At 46.0% G+C, this 16,283-nt stretch overlaps 1 protein-coding gene across 1 annotated transcript; it reads left to right on the forward strand.

Annotated features, from left to right (window-relative positions):
- The first annotated feature begins 10,494 nt into the window (after positions 1 to 10,494).
- On the forward strand, positions 10,495 to 14,821 carry LOC131821969 (uncharacterized). Its single transcript, XM_059158354.1, has 2 exons — positions 10,495 to 11,793; positions 14,350 to 14,821. Exon 1 carries the CDS (start codon positions 10,556 to 10,558, stop codon positions 11,411 to 11,413), a length of 858 nt encoding a protein of 285 aa, XP_059014337.1. The 5' UTR covers positions 10,495 to 10,555; the 3' UTR covers positions 11,414 to 11,793; positions 14,350 to 14,821.
- Positions 14,822 to 16,283: the final 1,462 nt, after the last annotated feature.

A 16,283-nucleotide genomic window follows, 5' to 3' on the forward strand; every position in this document is an offset into this window, starting at 1 on the left:
AGTATTTGGAAGAGAGGCAAAAGGAGTTTCCCAGGGGTGCCTGGGTGGCTCAGTGGGTTAAAGCCTCTGCCTTCGACTCAGGTCATGATCCCAGAGTCCTGGGATGGAGCCCCGCATCGGGCTCTCTTCTCAGCAGGGAGCCTGCTCCCCGCTCTCTCTGCCTGCTTTTCTGTCTACTTGTGATCTCTGTCTGTCAAATAAATAAAATCTTTAAAAAAAAAAAAAAAGGAACTTCCCAGATTATATCACCACAAATTATTGGGATTTAAACCTGAACTGTTTGCAGCACTATCCAAATTCATAGCAAATCCTCTGAGCCTAGAACAGGGGAAGGATGAGTGAAGATGAGAGTTTGGGAGTGTTTAGAGGAATGAAGGAAATGGGGGAGGAGAACTCCAGTATGATGGCTCCTTTTCTGTAGCTGGAATTGAGTCCCATGAACTGTATAGTGCCTGAGGCCAGTGCTCGTTTCTGGGAGGAATGCTGACTCACTCCACCACCTTTTTCCTTCTGAATGAGGTGGTTAAAAGTTTTCAACTTTGTGTTGAAATAAAAAGCCCCCCCCACACACAATAGCTATTTAAAGCAATGTTTTAAGAAGTTTTATGGGGAAATGCATGTGTTATACTGAAGTAAGAATCAGGAAGAAAAGTTACATATACGGGATTTAAAAAAAAATATTAAAACAGAAGGCTAACATGGCTGTCGTTTGAGTGGTAGAATTATGGGATATTTCCCACTCCTTTTTCCATTCCAAACTTTTTATATTTTATTTTTTATTTATTTTTTAAGATTTTATTTTATTATTTTTAAAAAATATTTTATTTATTTATTTGACAGAGAGAGAGATTACAAGTAGTCAGAGAGGCGAGCAGAGGGAGAGGGAGAAGTAGGTTCCCTGCTAAGCAGAGAGCCGATCCCAGGACCCTGAGATCATGACCTGTGCCGAAGGCAGAGGCTTTAACCCACTGAGCCACCCAGGTGCCCCTAAGATTTTATTTTTATGGAATCTCTACACCTAACATGGGGCTTGAACTCACAACCCTGAGATCAAGACTCACGTGCTCTCCCTACTGAGCCAGGCTGGTATCCCTGAACTTTCTATATTTTGAACAATGAGAGGTGCCTCGGAGGCTCAGTCAGTTAAGTGACTGCCTTCGTCTCAGGTTATGTTTCAGGATCCTGGGATCCAGCTCCATGTGGGGCTCTGGGTTTAGTGCAGAGTCTGTTTCCCTCTCCTTACCCTTCTGCTGCCCACACCACCACCACCCCCAGCACACCCCCACCGCCACCCTGTGTTTAGTCTTTTCTTTCTCAAATAAATAAAACTTTTAAAAAATGAAAAGGTATCTGACATTATTAATAGCAATCAATACAAATTATCAAGTCACCTAATTGGCAAAGATTTGTCCAGTGATCATGCTTGTACTCCCCCAGATTTCTGGTAATGGAGACCACTCCCTTGAATACAGGGGCACTTACATGATCTCGCCTGAGCCAAATGGAGTTTCTCCTGAAACCTTGTAGATGCCCCAATTGCTATGTGGGCCAAGATTTCCACTGCCTGGAAAAGGCCTATCCACAGGAGAAGGAGTAAACAAACACAGAAGCTGACTTGAGAAAGGAGGAAAGTAAGATCTGACAGTGATCAGTCCTTGAAGCCAATCTTGGTTTGATTCCATAACTTTGTATATTCCTCTTTTTGGCCTGAATTATTTTGAGGTGAATTTACAGTTTCACAAAACTACGCTATTTTGAGGTGAGTCTGAGGTGTAGCTTGCAATTAACAGTTTAACTGGTGCAACATATTTTTCTAAACTGGCGGCCATAGTCTAGATGTGTGACTGAGAAATGTATGCCACAGATCCTAAGCTTCCTGGATTACTCCTTTGTTGAGCCTCCTGCTGTGTCAAGACGGGCGTGGGACATCACAGACTCCGCAGCATCTGCTCCTGGCCTACCTCATTTTCCTGGTTGCTTATGGTGAGAACATAATTTTTTTTTTCTTTTAATTTATTTACTTGAGAGAGAGAATGAGAGAGGGCACAAGAATGGGGTGAGGGGCAGAGGGAGAAGCAGATCCCCCCACTGAGCAGAAGTCCAATGTGGGGCTTCATCCAGGGGCCTCCAGGACCACGACCGAGGCTGAAGGCAGACACCCAACTGACTGAGCCACACAGGAGCCCCAGGAACATAAATGTTCTAATGAATACTTTGTGTAAAGCACCACCACTGCAGTTCCAGAAAGAACTCCACAGGTAGAAGTTGATCTCTGCTGAACAGGATGAGACATCACACGGTCTCATTAATAGTTAAAGGGACTTTGGAGATATTAGGCAGAAACAACTAACTATATACAGTAAAACAAGGGCTCTTTGAGGGTTCGCCGAGATCACTTTGGAACAAAATGATAAGCAATTAATCCAGTGGACAAAGGGATGGATATTGCTGTTCCCAGGAGTAAAAGTTTGCAAAGTGGATAGGGTAGAAGGGGTTCCTAGGCAAAGGGATTTGCATGAACAAGGTACAAAGAGTGAAACTGCCCAGGGTATGAGGAAGGTGAGGGTACATTGTGTGTGTTAGAGGACAAGGAAACTGGCTGTGCACAGTGATATTGGGAACCCAACTTCATTTTTGCCAGGTTTGTGATTTTCATGTCTAGGTGTCAGTTCTGTGATAAACTGCTGAGAAAAACAGATTTCTGTCTGTTCTTATTCAGAGAAGAGTTGAAAATAAATGATGAATGGAGCAAGTGAAAGAAAAATATGTAAGAGGTCCGAGGCCTTGCAATCAAGGAATATTGAGTCCTAACAGTTCTAAGAGGAAAAGGAGAGAAGAGCTTCCACCACCATGGAAACTTTCGCCTTTTCCAAGCTCCATTTTCTCCTGAGCCGGGCCCAGAGAATCTGGTCCTCCCACAACTTTGGCCCGGCTCTCTGCTCCTTCAGCAGGTCAACCCTGGGCACTGTCCCTCCTGTCCCCTGTGTTCCTGGTGCTGTCTTCCCCGGGCCAAGGCCCTGTGCCTGAGCCTTGGGTGTTGCCACCTCTGTTCCCCTTCCTATCTCCTGGTCTCTGAATACTGAGCAGCCCCAGCAAAGAGATAGGACTGGCGGCTGGTGGTGGTGGCGAAGGGCTCTGCTTTGGAGTTGAACATCCCTTCCCCGTTGGTAGGGGCAGCTGCCTCTCCTTTCTTCTTCCTCAGTGCCCAGAAAGAACCAAGAAAATAGTTGCCTCTCTCATCTAAAGACAACATATCTGCTGGTGAGCCTCCACGCTGTTGCCGTTGTGAACTTGGCTGGAGTGCTTGCCAAGTCGGCTGAGTTGGGGCTTTCTGGGTCAAGGCTGAAATTAGAGAGACAGATCCTAATCAAAGTTATTCACCAGAGGCTGAATAAGAGCTAAAATCTTCGGGGGCAACAAGAACCAGTGCAGAAAACCAAATTCAACTCCAAGTCCAGGCAGAAGGCTCGGATCCTGGCAGGACCCGGAGTAAGTGGGGTGGGGGGCGGCACGATCCCATCTGCTCTCTCTTAGGTTGTCAGCCGTGTCCAGCTAATGTGGCCAACTGGCTCACACACTTGTTCACACACATTGGCTCACATCTGGGGGGCCAGGGCATACCTTGGTTTCGTCCAGGGAGGGACCCAGATCTGTTTGGGGCATCTGCAACACGAATGCTCCTTCCTTGACTCTTCTTTCTGCAACCTGGCCTTGGAAGGAAATCCTTCCTGGACCACCAGTCTCTGTCTGTGAAATGGGAACATGTGCAGACTTACATCTGTATGCATTTTTCCTTCTCAGGAAGATGTCAAGTCTCTCCCTTTGGGCATAGTAAAGACAGCGACTCGGAGGCTGCCAGTGAGAAAAACACAGGGAGGAAAACACAGAGGGCGGCCTGGGCAGGCGTGGAGGCTCAGGCAGCTTGGGAGAGGGGCCATGGGCTACAACCTTAAAAGGGAGGGTGACCGAGGAACCTAAGAGGGAGGAGGACGGAGTAAGGAGACTCTGGCTCAGATCATGATCCCAGGATCCTGGGATGGAGCCCGGCGTCAGCATAGGCATCGGGCTCCCTGCTGTCAAATAAATCAAATCTTAAAAAAAAAGAAAAGAAACACTTATTTAGTAGTGATGTAGTGATCCCTACTAGGGATGGGTGCCGCATTCCAGTTCCAATATTTTTTTTTTTCTAAGATTTTATTTATTTATTTAACAGAGATCACAAGTAGGCAGAGGGGCAGGCAGAGAGAAAGAGAAGAGGAAGTAGCCCCCCCCCCCCCCCCCCACCAAGCAGGGAGTCTGATGCAGGGCTTGATCCCAGGACTCTGGGATCACGACCTGAGCCAAAGGCAGAAGCTTTAACCCACTGAGCCACCCAGGCACCCCCCAGTTCCAACATTCTAATTCTTTTTTTTTTTTTTTTTTTTAGGGGTTTTAAATTTATTTATTTGACAGAGAGACACACACACAGAGAGAGAGAACACAAGCAGGGGGAGTGGGAGAGGGAGAAGCAGGCTTCCCACTGAGCGGAGAGCCCTATGCTGGGCTGGATCCCAGAACCCCGGGATCACAACGCCAGGACCCTGGGATCACGACCCTAGCCTAGATGCCCCTATTCTAATTCTAATTCCAACATTCTAACACTTCCTTCTACCCTGGAAAGTATCTTTGTTACCTCAGGCAGGTGCCTAACAGCCAGGCTATACTATTAGACCCTATCCTCGTAGCATAACTGATTGGTCCAGTGGTAGACACTCAAATTTAGAGGGCTCTTCACAGTCCAGCCATAAATAGTATGGGAGCCAGCCTCAACCCCAGCCAGGCCAGAATCCCTCCTCATAGCAAAGAGAGAAAAGGCCAGCCCTCATCTCCTGCGGGATAGGTGGGATGTGAGAGAGGCCAGAGCTATTGGCACTCAGCCACTCCAAGGAGTCCAGTCTGTAGCAGGGACAATTGAGCCAGCACTGAACCAGACATTGAATCTTTATGTCATTTGGATCTAAGATCAAACTCAGGGTTTCCTCCCCCATCCTCCAGTTTAGTTGATACTTGAAAGACTCAATTATCCTTCCAGGAAGCCCCACTCTGTACTTTTCTTTCTTAAAGCAGCGGGTTCCCTTTTAGTTTCATGCATCATGCACCAGGAATTCTCACACAGATGACAAACTAGGTAGATGAAATTAATGCTATCTAAAACTTTGCTTGGGACCCCCGGGGGGGCTCAGTCGGTTAAGCGTCTGCCTTTGGCTCAGGTCATGATCTCAGGGTCCTGCGATCAAGCGCCGCATCAGGCAGAGAGTCTGCTTCTCCCTCTCCCTCTGCCCCTCCCTACCCCCACTCGTTCTCTCTCTCTTCTCTCAAATAAATAAATAAAAATCTTTAAAAACACACACACAACAACTTTGCTCATCCTCAGACCTCAGATTACTCTGCTTCTGTCAGAGAAACTGTCAATAGGCCATTTTTGGAATGTTCTGGTACCAGAGCTAGATTTGCCTTTCTAGGAAACTTCACTTAGGAAAGAGCTGATCCCTAACTCTGGGAGCCCACAGTTCAGGAGAAGAGAGGAAACCCAGAAACCTAGGCCCTTCAACTTGGGTCAACTGCTACATTTGGAGAATGGGATTTTGTCAGAGAGTGTAGCTCTGCTAAACAATGACAAAGCTCAGAGTGTGTACAAGGGGTAAGTGGCCCAAGTGGAAAGAAGGGTGGTTGAAGATGATGGAATCAGAGACTTTAAAATTAAGATAGAGAATGTGTCACCCACAGAAACACTAAGTCATCCAAGATGGTGGCAGTATTTCCCCTTGGGAACCCTGAGAACCAGGGACCCAAGTCCTGGTGAACATTGGGAGGTAGGTAGATGGTAGTGCCAAGAAAGGGAATCTCAAAGAAAGGTGATGGTCCTAGAGTGACAGTGAGGGATCAAGGATGCTGACCACCCTCCTCCTTGTGCCATGGTAGGTGGGCTATGGGAATGAGTTAGCCTCTCTCAGAATGGCAGCAACAGAAGCTGTGTCCTCAGCGAAATTTCAGTTAAGGCAGAAAATGGAGGAAGCTTCTTTCTATAGGTGAACAAAGGTTCCAGGCGATAGGCTCAGGAGTCTGGGTGTAGTGGCAGGCAGGGCAGAAAGCAGCATCAGCCTAAGAGTGCAGGAGAAGTCAGGTTACTGGACTCACTTGCATTTAGGAGTTCGCCTGAGATGATGGTGGGGAGGGAGTTCGGTGGGACTGGTTGACCCGAAGCCAAAGGAGACCATGACTGAAATGGCCTCCATGCTGTGCTGTTTAGGGATCTGTACCAGGTTCCCAACAGAAACTTGGTGACATTTTGTGGGAGCTTCTGCAGGGTCTGGCCCTGATGAAGGGATGGGTAACTAGACCTGAGTAAGAAAAGGAGTAGACAGTGGTCCTCCAGCATCTCCAGCCCTGGTCGGGGAGGAGGGGATATTCCTTTGTTGTGGATCCTGTGGTGGGTCCCTCATCCATGGTCACCCTTTCCTTTAGATGGAGGGGCCCTGCTCTTTAGGTAGGATTGACTTCACCTCCAGCCCTAGTGGTGTGTCTTCAGCCAGTTAGCGAAACCCCAGCCTCCTGGCCGGTGACTGGTTCAGGGAGGGACCTCAGCCCTCTCGTCTTCCTCTGCATGTTGGCTTTCCTCTGGCCACAGCGGTTGCTTGGGGGTGGACACATGATGGACATTGGCCCCAACAGATTGAAGCCCAGTCATCCGTAAGGATGCTGTGGTCTAAGGATATACACCTGAAAAAACCAATGCTGTTTCTGTACCCATTCGGAGAAACAGAATAAGGCCAAGGCCAACATACAGAGCAGGGCAGAGTTGAGGGAGTCCTGAAAGAGGCCAAGACTCTGAAGATCTTGGGAATTTCTGGATCGAACCATTAGTACCATTAGTCAAGTTCTCATTGCTTCTGAGACAATAAAGGCCCTTTAGTGTTTAAACTAATCTGAGTTGAGTTTTCTGTTACTGTCTTAGGCACCCCTTTCTCCCATTGGCTCTGCCACATCCCACTTCAGGGCCAACGTCTGTCTGTGGGGCAGGGCATGGCATGAATTCCGGTGTTCTTACCCCTCAGAGGACTGTGATTCTGAAGACGGAGCTGGAGGTATATAAACTAGGAGTCAGGGAGGGAGCCAGTCTCTGCCCGAGAAGAGCTGGCCTCCAGCCTCTACCTTGGTGACCCAGATGCTTATTTCTGTTTTTGCAGTCTTCTGCACTATTAACCTGCATCCTTAGCAATCTCCCTAAGTGACTACTCTGTTAATGTTTCTCCTCGTCTCTTATCTTTACCACATTGTTACTATCTGCTTTCCCTACCCCCTCTCATTCAATCAATGAGTATTTTTCCAATGCCAACCAGGTGGCAGGCACTGTTCTGGGCACTGGGGGTACATCAGGGAACAAAAAAGATATGTGTCTGTATATTTAGATTCAGATAAAGTGGAAAATCCAAAGTAGGGAGACTTTTTTAAAAAAGATTTTATTTATTTATTTATTTTAGAGAGAGAGAGCGAGCGCAATTGCGGGAAGGAGCAGAGGGGGAGGGAGAAAGGGAGAAGGAAAGAATCTCTAGCAGACTCCGTGCACTGAGCCCAACTCAAGGATCCATCTCACAACCCTGACATCATGACCTGAGCTGAAACCGAGAGTCCAGCTTTTAAGCGGCTGAGCCAACCAGGTGTTTCAAAGCCGGAAGTTTTGTGGATGCTTGCCTCACTGAAAAAGTTGTTTTGTTGCTTTGGCTTCTGAGTAAAGATCTGAAGGAAGGGAGGCATTGATCATATGAGACTCTGAAGGGAAAAAGCATTCCGAACAGAGGGAACAAGTCCAAAGTCCTCTAAGTGGGCTGGTGCCTGTTGTGTTTGAGGAGCAGCAAGGAGGCTGGTCTGACAGGCCGGAGTGAAGGAAAGGTCAGAGGAGTAAGTGAAGAGGTCAGAAAGGTTGGGCCGTTAGGACGTAGTGAACTCTTCAGCTTTTACATCTGATAAGGGGGGAGATAAGAACAGGTTTAAATAGAGGACTGACTTGGCCTGACTTGGAAAAGAGAAGTCAGAATACCTGGGTGGCTCAGTGGGTTAAAGCCTCTGCCTTAGGCTCAGGTCATGATCCCGGGGTCCTGGGATTGAGCCCTGCATCGGCTCTCTGCTCAGCGGGGAGCCTGCTCCCCATCCGCCCCCCCCCCCTCGCCTGCCTCTCTGCCTGCTTGTGATCTCTGTCTGTCAAATAAATAAATAAAATCCTAAAAAAAAAAAAATAGGAAAGAGAAGTCAAGGATGGCTTCGTGTAATTGGTTTGAGCAAATGAAAGAACTGACTTGCTATTTACTGAGAGGAGACCGTTGGAGTCTTCTTCGTGGTGTGTGTTGGTGGGGTATGTGTGATGGAGGGATGGAGAACAGGTGGTCACTTTTGGATATTTAAGTCTGGCATCCATTTGGTGAGGTCAAGTGGGCAAATGGATATTTGAAACTGGATGAAGTTCAAGGCTGAGGAAGTTCAAGGTTAGGGATCTGTTTGAGAATGGTTGGGCTCGTTGATCCCCCAAACTGGATAAACCTACTAAAGAACAACCACACTTTTGTCTTTACTTTGAACACCCTTTCTCTAAATTGTGGCAACACTTTAACTCATATCTTTGTATGCTTCATTTAGAGAAGGGCTGAGTGTGCTGAAAATGAATAAGTAACATTTTATGGAAGATGATGGGGCTAAAACAATCTTTTTGTAATGTCACCTACCATGGGGGCTAAGGTTTTGTTAGTTTAGTGAAGATAAAATAACATAATTGACAATACTATATCAGTTCAGCTTAATGAATTCATCATTGTTGTAATATGTATATAAAGTAAACAAATTTTTAAAATATTCCAAGTATTTTATTTAATTTTTTTCCAAGCATTTTATTTTATTTTTTAGTTTCAGAGGTTGAGTTTAGAGTTAGTGATTCATCAGTTGCGTATAACACCCAGTGTTCATTACACCAAGTGCCCTCCTTAATGTCCGTCACCCAGTTAGCCCATGCCCCCCCACCACCTCCTAAAATATTTCAAGTACTAATGCATGATTAAAAAGGAATCAAATGGGGGCGCCTCGGTGGCTCAGTGGGTTAAGCTGCTGCTTTCTGCTCAGGTCATGGTCTCAGGGTCCTGGGATCGAGCCCTGCGTCGGGCTCTCTGCTCAGCAGGGAGCCTGCTTCCTCCTCTCTCTCTGCCTGCTTGTGATCTCTGTCTGTCAAATAAATAAATAAAATCTTAAAAAAAAAAAAAAAGGAATCAGATGGTGTTCTAGTAGTCACATGCCCTTGCCTCAGGGTCGTTGTTCTTTCTGTTCCCTATAACCTGGAGCACTCTTCCCACAAATATGAACAAGATTTGTCTCTGTTCGGATGTTATCTTATCCCAGAGCCTACCCTAGCCAGATTCAAATAGCACATCCCATCACTAGTTGTTCTATTTTTCTCCTGTGGTGTACATCTGTTTCTTGTCTGTTCTCCTCCATGACAATGAACTTCTCAACAGCTATTTGCTACACGAATGTAGATCAGTACATTGCTGTTCAAAAGAAATGTATGGACTATGGTGACTTTATTATTTTACCAACTTGCTAATGTTATACATTGCAATCTTACAATATTTTTGCTACTTTAGTAGGTGTAAGGTACTGTGTCAAGGTTGTTTTGAGTTTAAAATTTTTGATTGTCAAGGACAGCCAACATTTCCCCATGCATTTGTGTACTAATTTTATTTCTCTTGGTGAATTATATTATTTATTACCTTCTTTGTCTATTTAGTTATTGTTATCTTGATTATTTTTACATGTTTAAATAAGCTTTTATACATTTTTGGCATTTCCTGATGCAAATATTCTTTTTCCTCAAGATTTTGTCTTTTCAAAATCAAGTTTAATTTTTTTTTTTTTTTTTTTTTTTGAGAGAGGGGAGGAGGGGCAGAGAGATAGAGAATTTTAAGCCCAGGGCAGATCTCCTGCTCCATTTCAGGACCCTGAGATCATGACCAAAAGCAAAATCAAGAGTCTCACGCTTAACCAACTGAGTCACCCAGGCGCCCTGAAATCTTTAAATGTTAATCTTTGTTTCTTCTATTGTTTGAAAGCCTCCAGAATGTTGACAATTATCCACAAAATAACTGTTTTATCCTACTTAATATAGTGTCTCTAAATATTTAGCATTTCAATCCTTTCAGAGTTTATTTTGATGAATAATGTGGAACTTGGATTTTTCTTCTCTCCAAATTTTCATTCCTAAGTAACCCTTCCTTACAGCGTATTTGGGAATACTACTTTCCCATGCATACACACGTTCTGTTTATTCAGTCTCGTTCCTTTGCGTTGAGCTCAGCTTCTATTTTTAGCTCAGATCTCAGGTCCGCAGACCGCAGTACCCCGCCCCGGGCTCAGAAGAACCAAAGGAACATTTCGCCCCCTGCAGGCGGCAGTGGTTCCCCAGAATCAAGGAAGTCTGCGACCCAGCAGCAAGGGTGCTCACGGCTCTGGAACCTGCCCTCGGGGCCCCGGAGATATGGGGCCTGCAGGACTCCTGGGGCCTTTAAGTTTCCCTGATCCTGTATCTCTGGTACCCAGTGGAGCCGGACCTGAGCCCTACCGTCGAGTGAGGACCGTCGCCGCTGGGCTCTCTTATTTGTATCTTTCCACCCCGCTGCCCCGGGGCACTCGGCCTGTGGTTCCCACAGAGGGCGCTGAATTCCGCGGCCCCGAGGCGCAGCGCTCGGACAGATTCTGGGCGCAGCCTTTCCTGCGTACCAAGAAGCTGCCTCTGGGCCGGCACATTTCCCTCCACTTCCTCACTCTCCCTCGCACATTACTGACTGTACCCACTCTTAACAGGGGGCTAGCTGTTGGAAGTGTTGAAGCACACGCAATTCAAACAGGAAAAAGAAAGTATTTGCTATATTCAACACATGCACACATAACTACTGTGTGCCAAATACTGTTTGGGGCGATGGTCTTGCAGCGGGCAGCAACGGGGTATGGGCTGGGCTCTGCACCCTTCTACTCGCTCTCTACCCATGAATCCGCCAGCCGCCGAGATGGGGTGGGGGGTGTCCAGGGACCGCACAGTCCCGGCGCGGTGCCGGCCAGTACAAGACCACAGCTCGTCTGGGGGCTCCCAGAGCCCCCGCGTCCGCCGCCGCGCAGCGCGAAGGCGGTGGGCTCTCCAGGTCAGGGCCCGGCCCACGGGCGCTTCCAGCGGAGGGAGCTAGCGGGCCGGACATCCCGCCCACGCCCGGGCCTCTCGCGGCTCCACCCAAGGGCGCTCATCCGCAGCGACCTCAGCGCCGGCCTCTCGCGCTGGGGGGCCCACGCCCGTAAGTCTGGACACGGGCTGACAGTCGGCGTCCGGAAAACCCAGTCGTAATTGGAGAGTAAATCGTAAATACATGCGAACCGACCAGCCACTGCGGCATTTCCGTGAAACACCCCCCGCCCGCGCCCCCCCCCTCCCCGAAAAGCTAGGGTAGGCTTCAGCAGATTCTCCAAGGTTGCGATCTGGAGCCCTGCACCCTCCAGTTGCCTGGGGCCTGGGGTAGGGGAGCGGCCAGCAGGAGACAGCCTTGCTGCAGGGATGAGGGACACCTGCGCTAAGAGGCGGCTTTCGTCCTCCACAGGCACTTACTGTCTCTCTGGAGAACATACCCAAGTCTCTGAACCAAGTATTTCTTTTACATGAATTTGTATTTATTTATCACAGTCCTTTCAACAGGCTTGGAAAATAGCCTTCACGTTGTATACCTGTAGGTAAGACATTGTATTTATTATGGCCCAGCGGGGGTTCTTAATCTGGGGGACAAATAGGATTGTTTAGTCGGATTTGGTGGAGGCGGGGAGGAGACATCCATGAAAATGTTTCAAGTTTTTGGGCTGATGTGCATTTTTCTGGAAGGGGTTCTGTAGCTTTTATGCTTGCCAAAGAGCTTACAACCTTAGTTTGGTTAAGTAGGGCCAGTCTAAATTTAAGGCTCAGTGGGTTTAGGGACTCCAAACCGTTTGCGCTAACACTGAGGGTCCGAGAGCCACGAATCTGGACCCCTGTGGAAGAGTATGGTTCTCTGCTGAGGGTCGTGGCAGCCTGAATTTACTCTCGCTCCTTACAGAAGGTACTCCCCTTCCCCCCACTAAAACTTAAGGGGCAATTTTGGTTTCCTTTTAAAGGCAAGTTAGGTTCAAGTTGATTTACTTCTGCATTTCTCTAAGCTTAAATAGAAATAACTCTCTGGTGGGTTTTTTCCCTGGGTTAGTCATGCAAATGCCCTACGCTTCATTTGTACTTGGTTTCAGCCTCTGGGGCAGCCCTCTGCATAAGCCCAGCCCAGGACCCCTCCCTCCAGGCGTGGGAGTCTCTAGGGGGGAACTTAGGTGCTGACTTCAGGGGGCTGGGTTTTCCTCAGCCAATGTGACCAGGGAGTTAAAACGTGTTCCTTTTAAGGAAAAAAGAATGCAAGATTTTCGTGCCCATGTGAAGAAAAAAAGTTACAAAACCACCCATAAACCCGCTAATAGGCCTAACAACAATAACTAATTTTGTTTTTAATATCAGCTCTCCTATGTACACATAGGATTATGTGATTATAGCAGTATCATTATTATATATTAAGAACTGTTCTTGTGGCAACTGGCTGACTCAGTTGCTGGAGCCTGTGACTCTCGCTCTCTGGGTTGTGAGTTTGAGTCCCACGCTCGGTATAGAGATTGCTTCAAAATAAAACTTTTTTCTTTTTTAAGAAGTTATTTATTTATTTGACAGAGAGTATGTATGTGCACAAGAAGGGGGAGTAGCAGGCAGAGGAAGAGGGAGAAAGTAGGCTCCCCACTGAGCAGGATGCCGAATTGCTTGATCCCAGGGCAGCATATCTGGGATCAGAGTTTCCCACCTTCCCAAACAGCTCTGTAGGGCTGCTGTGTACACTGAGAGCCTTCCCTTCTCTCCCCACCTCCTGTGAACCGCCTGAGGCCAGTCAAGTCCTGGGGTAGGGTATGTTGGCCCATGGAGGGGGTGCTGGGAAGACCTATCAATTAGAAACTCATCTGAGCTAACCAGCAGGGGTTTCAATCGTGCAGGTTTCTGAAAGGAGTGAGATGATTTGGAATTAGGGTTAGCAGTACCCCAGGAAAGGAACCTACCTGTAGGGGTTACGCACAGACAAAGGTCCTTGGCCCCCAGGGATCCAAAAGCCACTGGACACACGAAGGGTGTCGCAGTTTTATCCTTAACCACCCTGAGTGTCTACATTTGTGTACCACTTACTCCACATCATTTCCCACTTGGGCGGTGGTATCATAAAAAGCATCTCATTTTGTAAGTATGGTTGCAGAAATAAGATGGCGCAGGACAAGGTGAAACTTTCACTTTTTATACTTCGGTATTATTTGAATTCTTAAAATGAGCAGGAGTTAAATTTTTTTTTAAATTATTTATTTATTTATTTTTAGATTTTTTTTCTTTATTTATCTGACAGAGATCACAAGTAGGCAGAGAGGCAGGCAGAGAGAGAGGAGGAAGCAGGCTCACTGCAGAGCAGAGAGCCCGATGTGGGGCTCGATCCCAGGACCCCAGGATCATGACCCAAGCCGAAGGCAGAGGCTTAACCCACTGAGCCACCCAGGTGCCCCAGGAGTTAATTTTTGTTATTTAAAAAATCAATGGTGGATAGGGCCCGTGTAACAAAATCACTCGGTCTCAAGGGAGGCCATGCACTGGAGTCCTCAGTAGATTGACTAAATTTACTGCAAGTTATTCTGATACTTTTAAAAGGAAAATAGGAGGGTGGGGGAAGCGCCTGGGTGGCTCAGTCTTTAGGCGTCTGCCTTGGGCTGGGGTCATGATCCCAGGGTACTGGATTGAGCCCCGCATCAGGAGCTCAGTGGGGAGTCTGTTTCTCCCTCTGCCTCGCACCCTGCTTGATCTCTCTCTTGCTCTCTCTCTGTCTCTCAAATAAATAAATAAAACATCTTAAAAAAAAAAAAAAAGAAAAGAAAGGGGCACCTGGGTGGCTTAATGGGTTAAGCCTCTGCTTTTGGCTCAGGTCATGATCTCAGGGTCCTGGGATTGAGCCCCGCATCGGACTCTCTGCTCGGCGAGGAGCCTGCTTCCTCCTCTCTCTCTCCGTCTGCCTCTCTGTCTACTTGTGATCTCTCTCTGTCAAATAAATGAGTAAATAAAATCTTTTAAAAAAATTGGGATAAAAACACGGACACACAGATAAGCCAGTGAGTGTCAGTATTCCTGACCTCTTTACCCTTACCTCTACCCTCCATGGTCCTGCCTTGATTTAGCCCTCATTCTCTTTTCTCCAGGCTCGTGAACTCCAGGAAGGCAAGGCCGGGGTTCCTATCGGGTGTCCGGAGCACAGTACAGCTCCCAGCCGAGTGGCCAGTCTGTCCATCAATAAATATTAACGGTGAGTGGGCTATGGCAGTGATCGCCTATTGGTCTCCCTGCCTCTTACATGTGCTCCTAATTAAATTCAGCAGCCGTACACCTGATGCTCCTACAGGCCACGTGTTCCCTGCTATCGTCCTCAGCCAGCAGTCTTTGAACTGTCCAGTTTCTCTGTGTTCTCTGAAATCAGTTTTGGAATTTGTATTATAAGTTTGAATAATTTCAAAGGACAAAATAATTTCTGGCTTATTGTATATATTGACATTTAAAACTGTTATAACATCTTTTAGAAAATGTATCTAGTGGAATCTACATACCAGAGTAGAGGCTGATTTAGTTGGTAGAACATGCAACGCTTGATCTCAGGCCCATTAGTTGGACCCCGTATTGAGCGTGGAGCCTACTTAAAAAAAGGAGAGAGAGGGGTCACCTGGGTGGCTCAGTCGGTTAAGTGTCTGCCTTCCTCTCAGGTCTTGATCCCAGGGTCCTGGGACTGAGTCCTGTGTCAGGCTCCTTGTTCACGGGGAGTCTGTTTTGTTCTCTGCCCCTCCACTAGCTTTTTTCTCTCTCTCTCAAATAAATAATTAAAATTTTAAAAAAGAGAGAGAGAAAGAGAAAGAATGAGAGAAAAAAATAATCTGAATACCGTGGCAGCTCAATGCCCACCATTATCCATTTTTCTAAAAATAGACAAAGTCTTCTTAAAGTTGGAATTTTATCTTGTGCCATTCTCTTCTCAAATTTATAAAATCCACTGCCCTTCTCCCTACAATATTTTATCCTGATGTAACATATTCTTATCCTTGAAAGTCTTTTATTGATTACCTTATTATTCTTTTCTGTAATAACAATATATAGGAATTGAAATTTTAAAAAATTTCCTGCCATCATTAGGTTTATAGGTGCTGTATTTCTTCTGGACTGAAGAGCATTGCAACGATTATTAGTACACACTTGGTCAAAAAAAACCAAGTATATTATAAGTTATAAATAATTATTAAACATCAAAACAAAATTTTAGTGACACTGTCTCTCTTGGGCCTGTGTTTTTATTAGTCCATGAATTGGTAGTTAAATGTTATCCTGCTTACAGAAATCAGTAAATGAGAATGGAAGGAGTTTTGTTATTTCAGCCTTTCTTACTTGAGCCACTTCTGAGTTATGTGCCAAAAATCACATAGTAATCTATTATCAAAAATTACTTTTAATAACTGACTGGCTGGTAACTTGATTTTCAGTTTTGTTAAAAGCAAAGGCACTGGAAATCACCTGACTTTCAAAAGGATTTGTTGCCCAGTTAGACTCATTCACTTTTCAGTTTCTGGGAAATATACCAAGAAGGGCTTTACGAAGATTTAACAAATTAATGTTACTTGTATCTTTTATTCTTTCATATAGAGGCTCTTTCTTTAACTCCATGTACTCAGAATTGGAAACATAAAAATATTAATTTTAATATGCCTTGCCAATATAATTTTTACAGATCAAATGCTTTTGTCTTATTGTAGGTTTTATGTATACTTTGTCAAAACCTTGGAGCTGCATATGTAACTCATTCAATTTAAGAGAAATGTCTACCATTATGAAAAATTGGTGGGCACCTCAGTGGCTCATTTGGTTAAACGACTGCCTTTGACTCAGGTCCTGATCTTGCGTGGAGTTCTAGGATCAAGTCCTGCATTGGGCTTCCAGCTCAGTGGAGAGTTTGCTTCTCCCTCCAACCCTCTCCTCTCTCATGCTCTCTCTTACTCTGTCTCTTAAGTAAATAAAATCTTAAAAAAAAAAAAAAAAAAGGAAAAGAAAGAAAAGAAAAATTGGCAAAACCAGTGTATTTTCAAATCAATCAGCC

Source organism: Mustela lutreola, chromosome 1 (assembly GCF_030435805.1).
Source record: "Mustela lutreola isolate mMusLut2 chromosome 1, mMusLut2.pri, whole genome shotgun sequence".
Lineage (NCBI taxonomy): Eukaryota > Metazoa > Chordata > Mammalia > Carnivora > Mustelidae > Mustela > Mustela lutreola.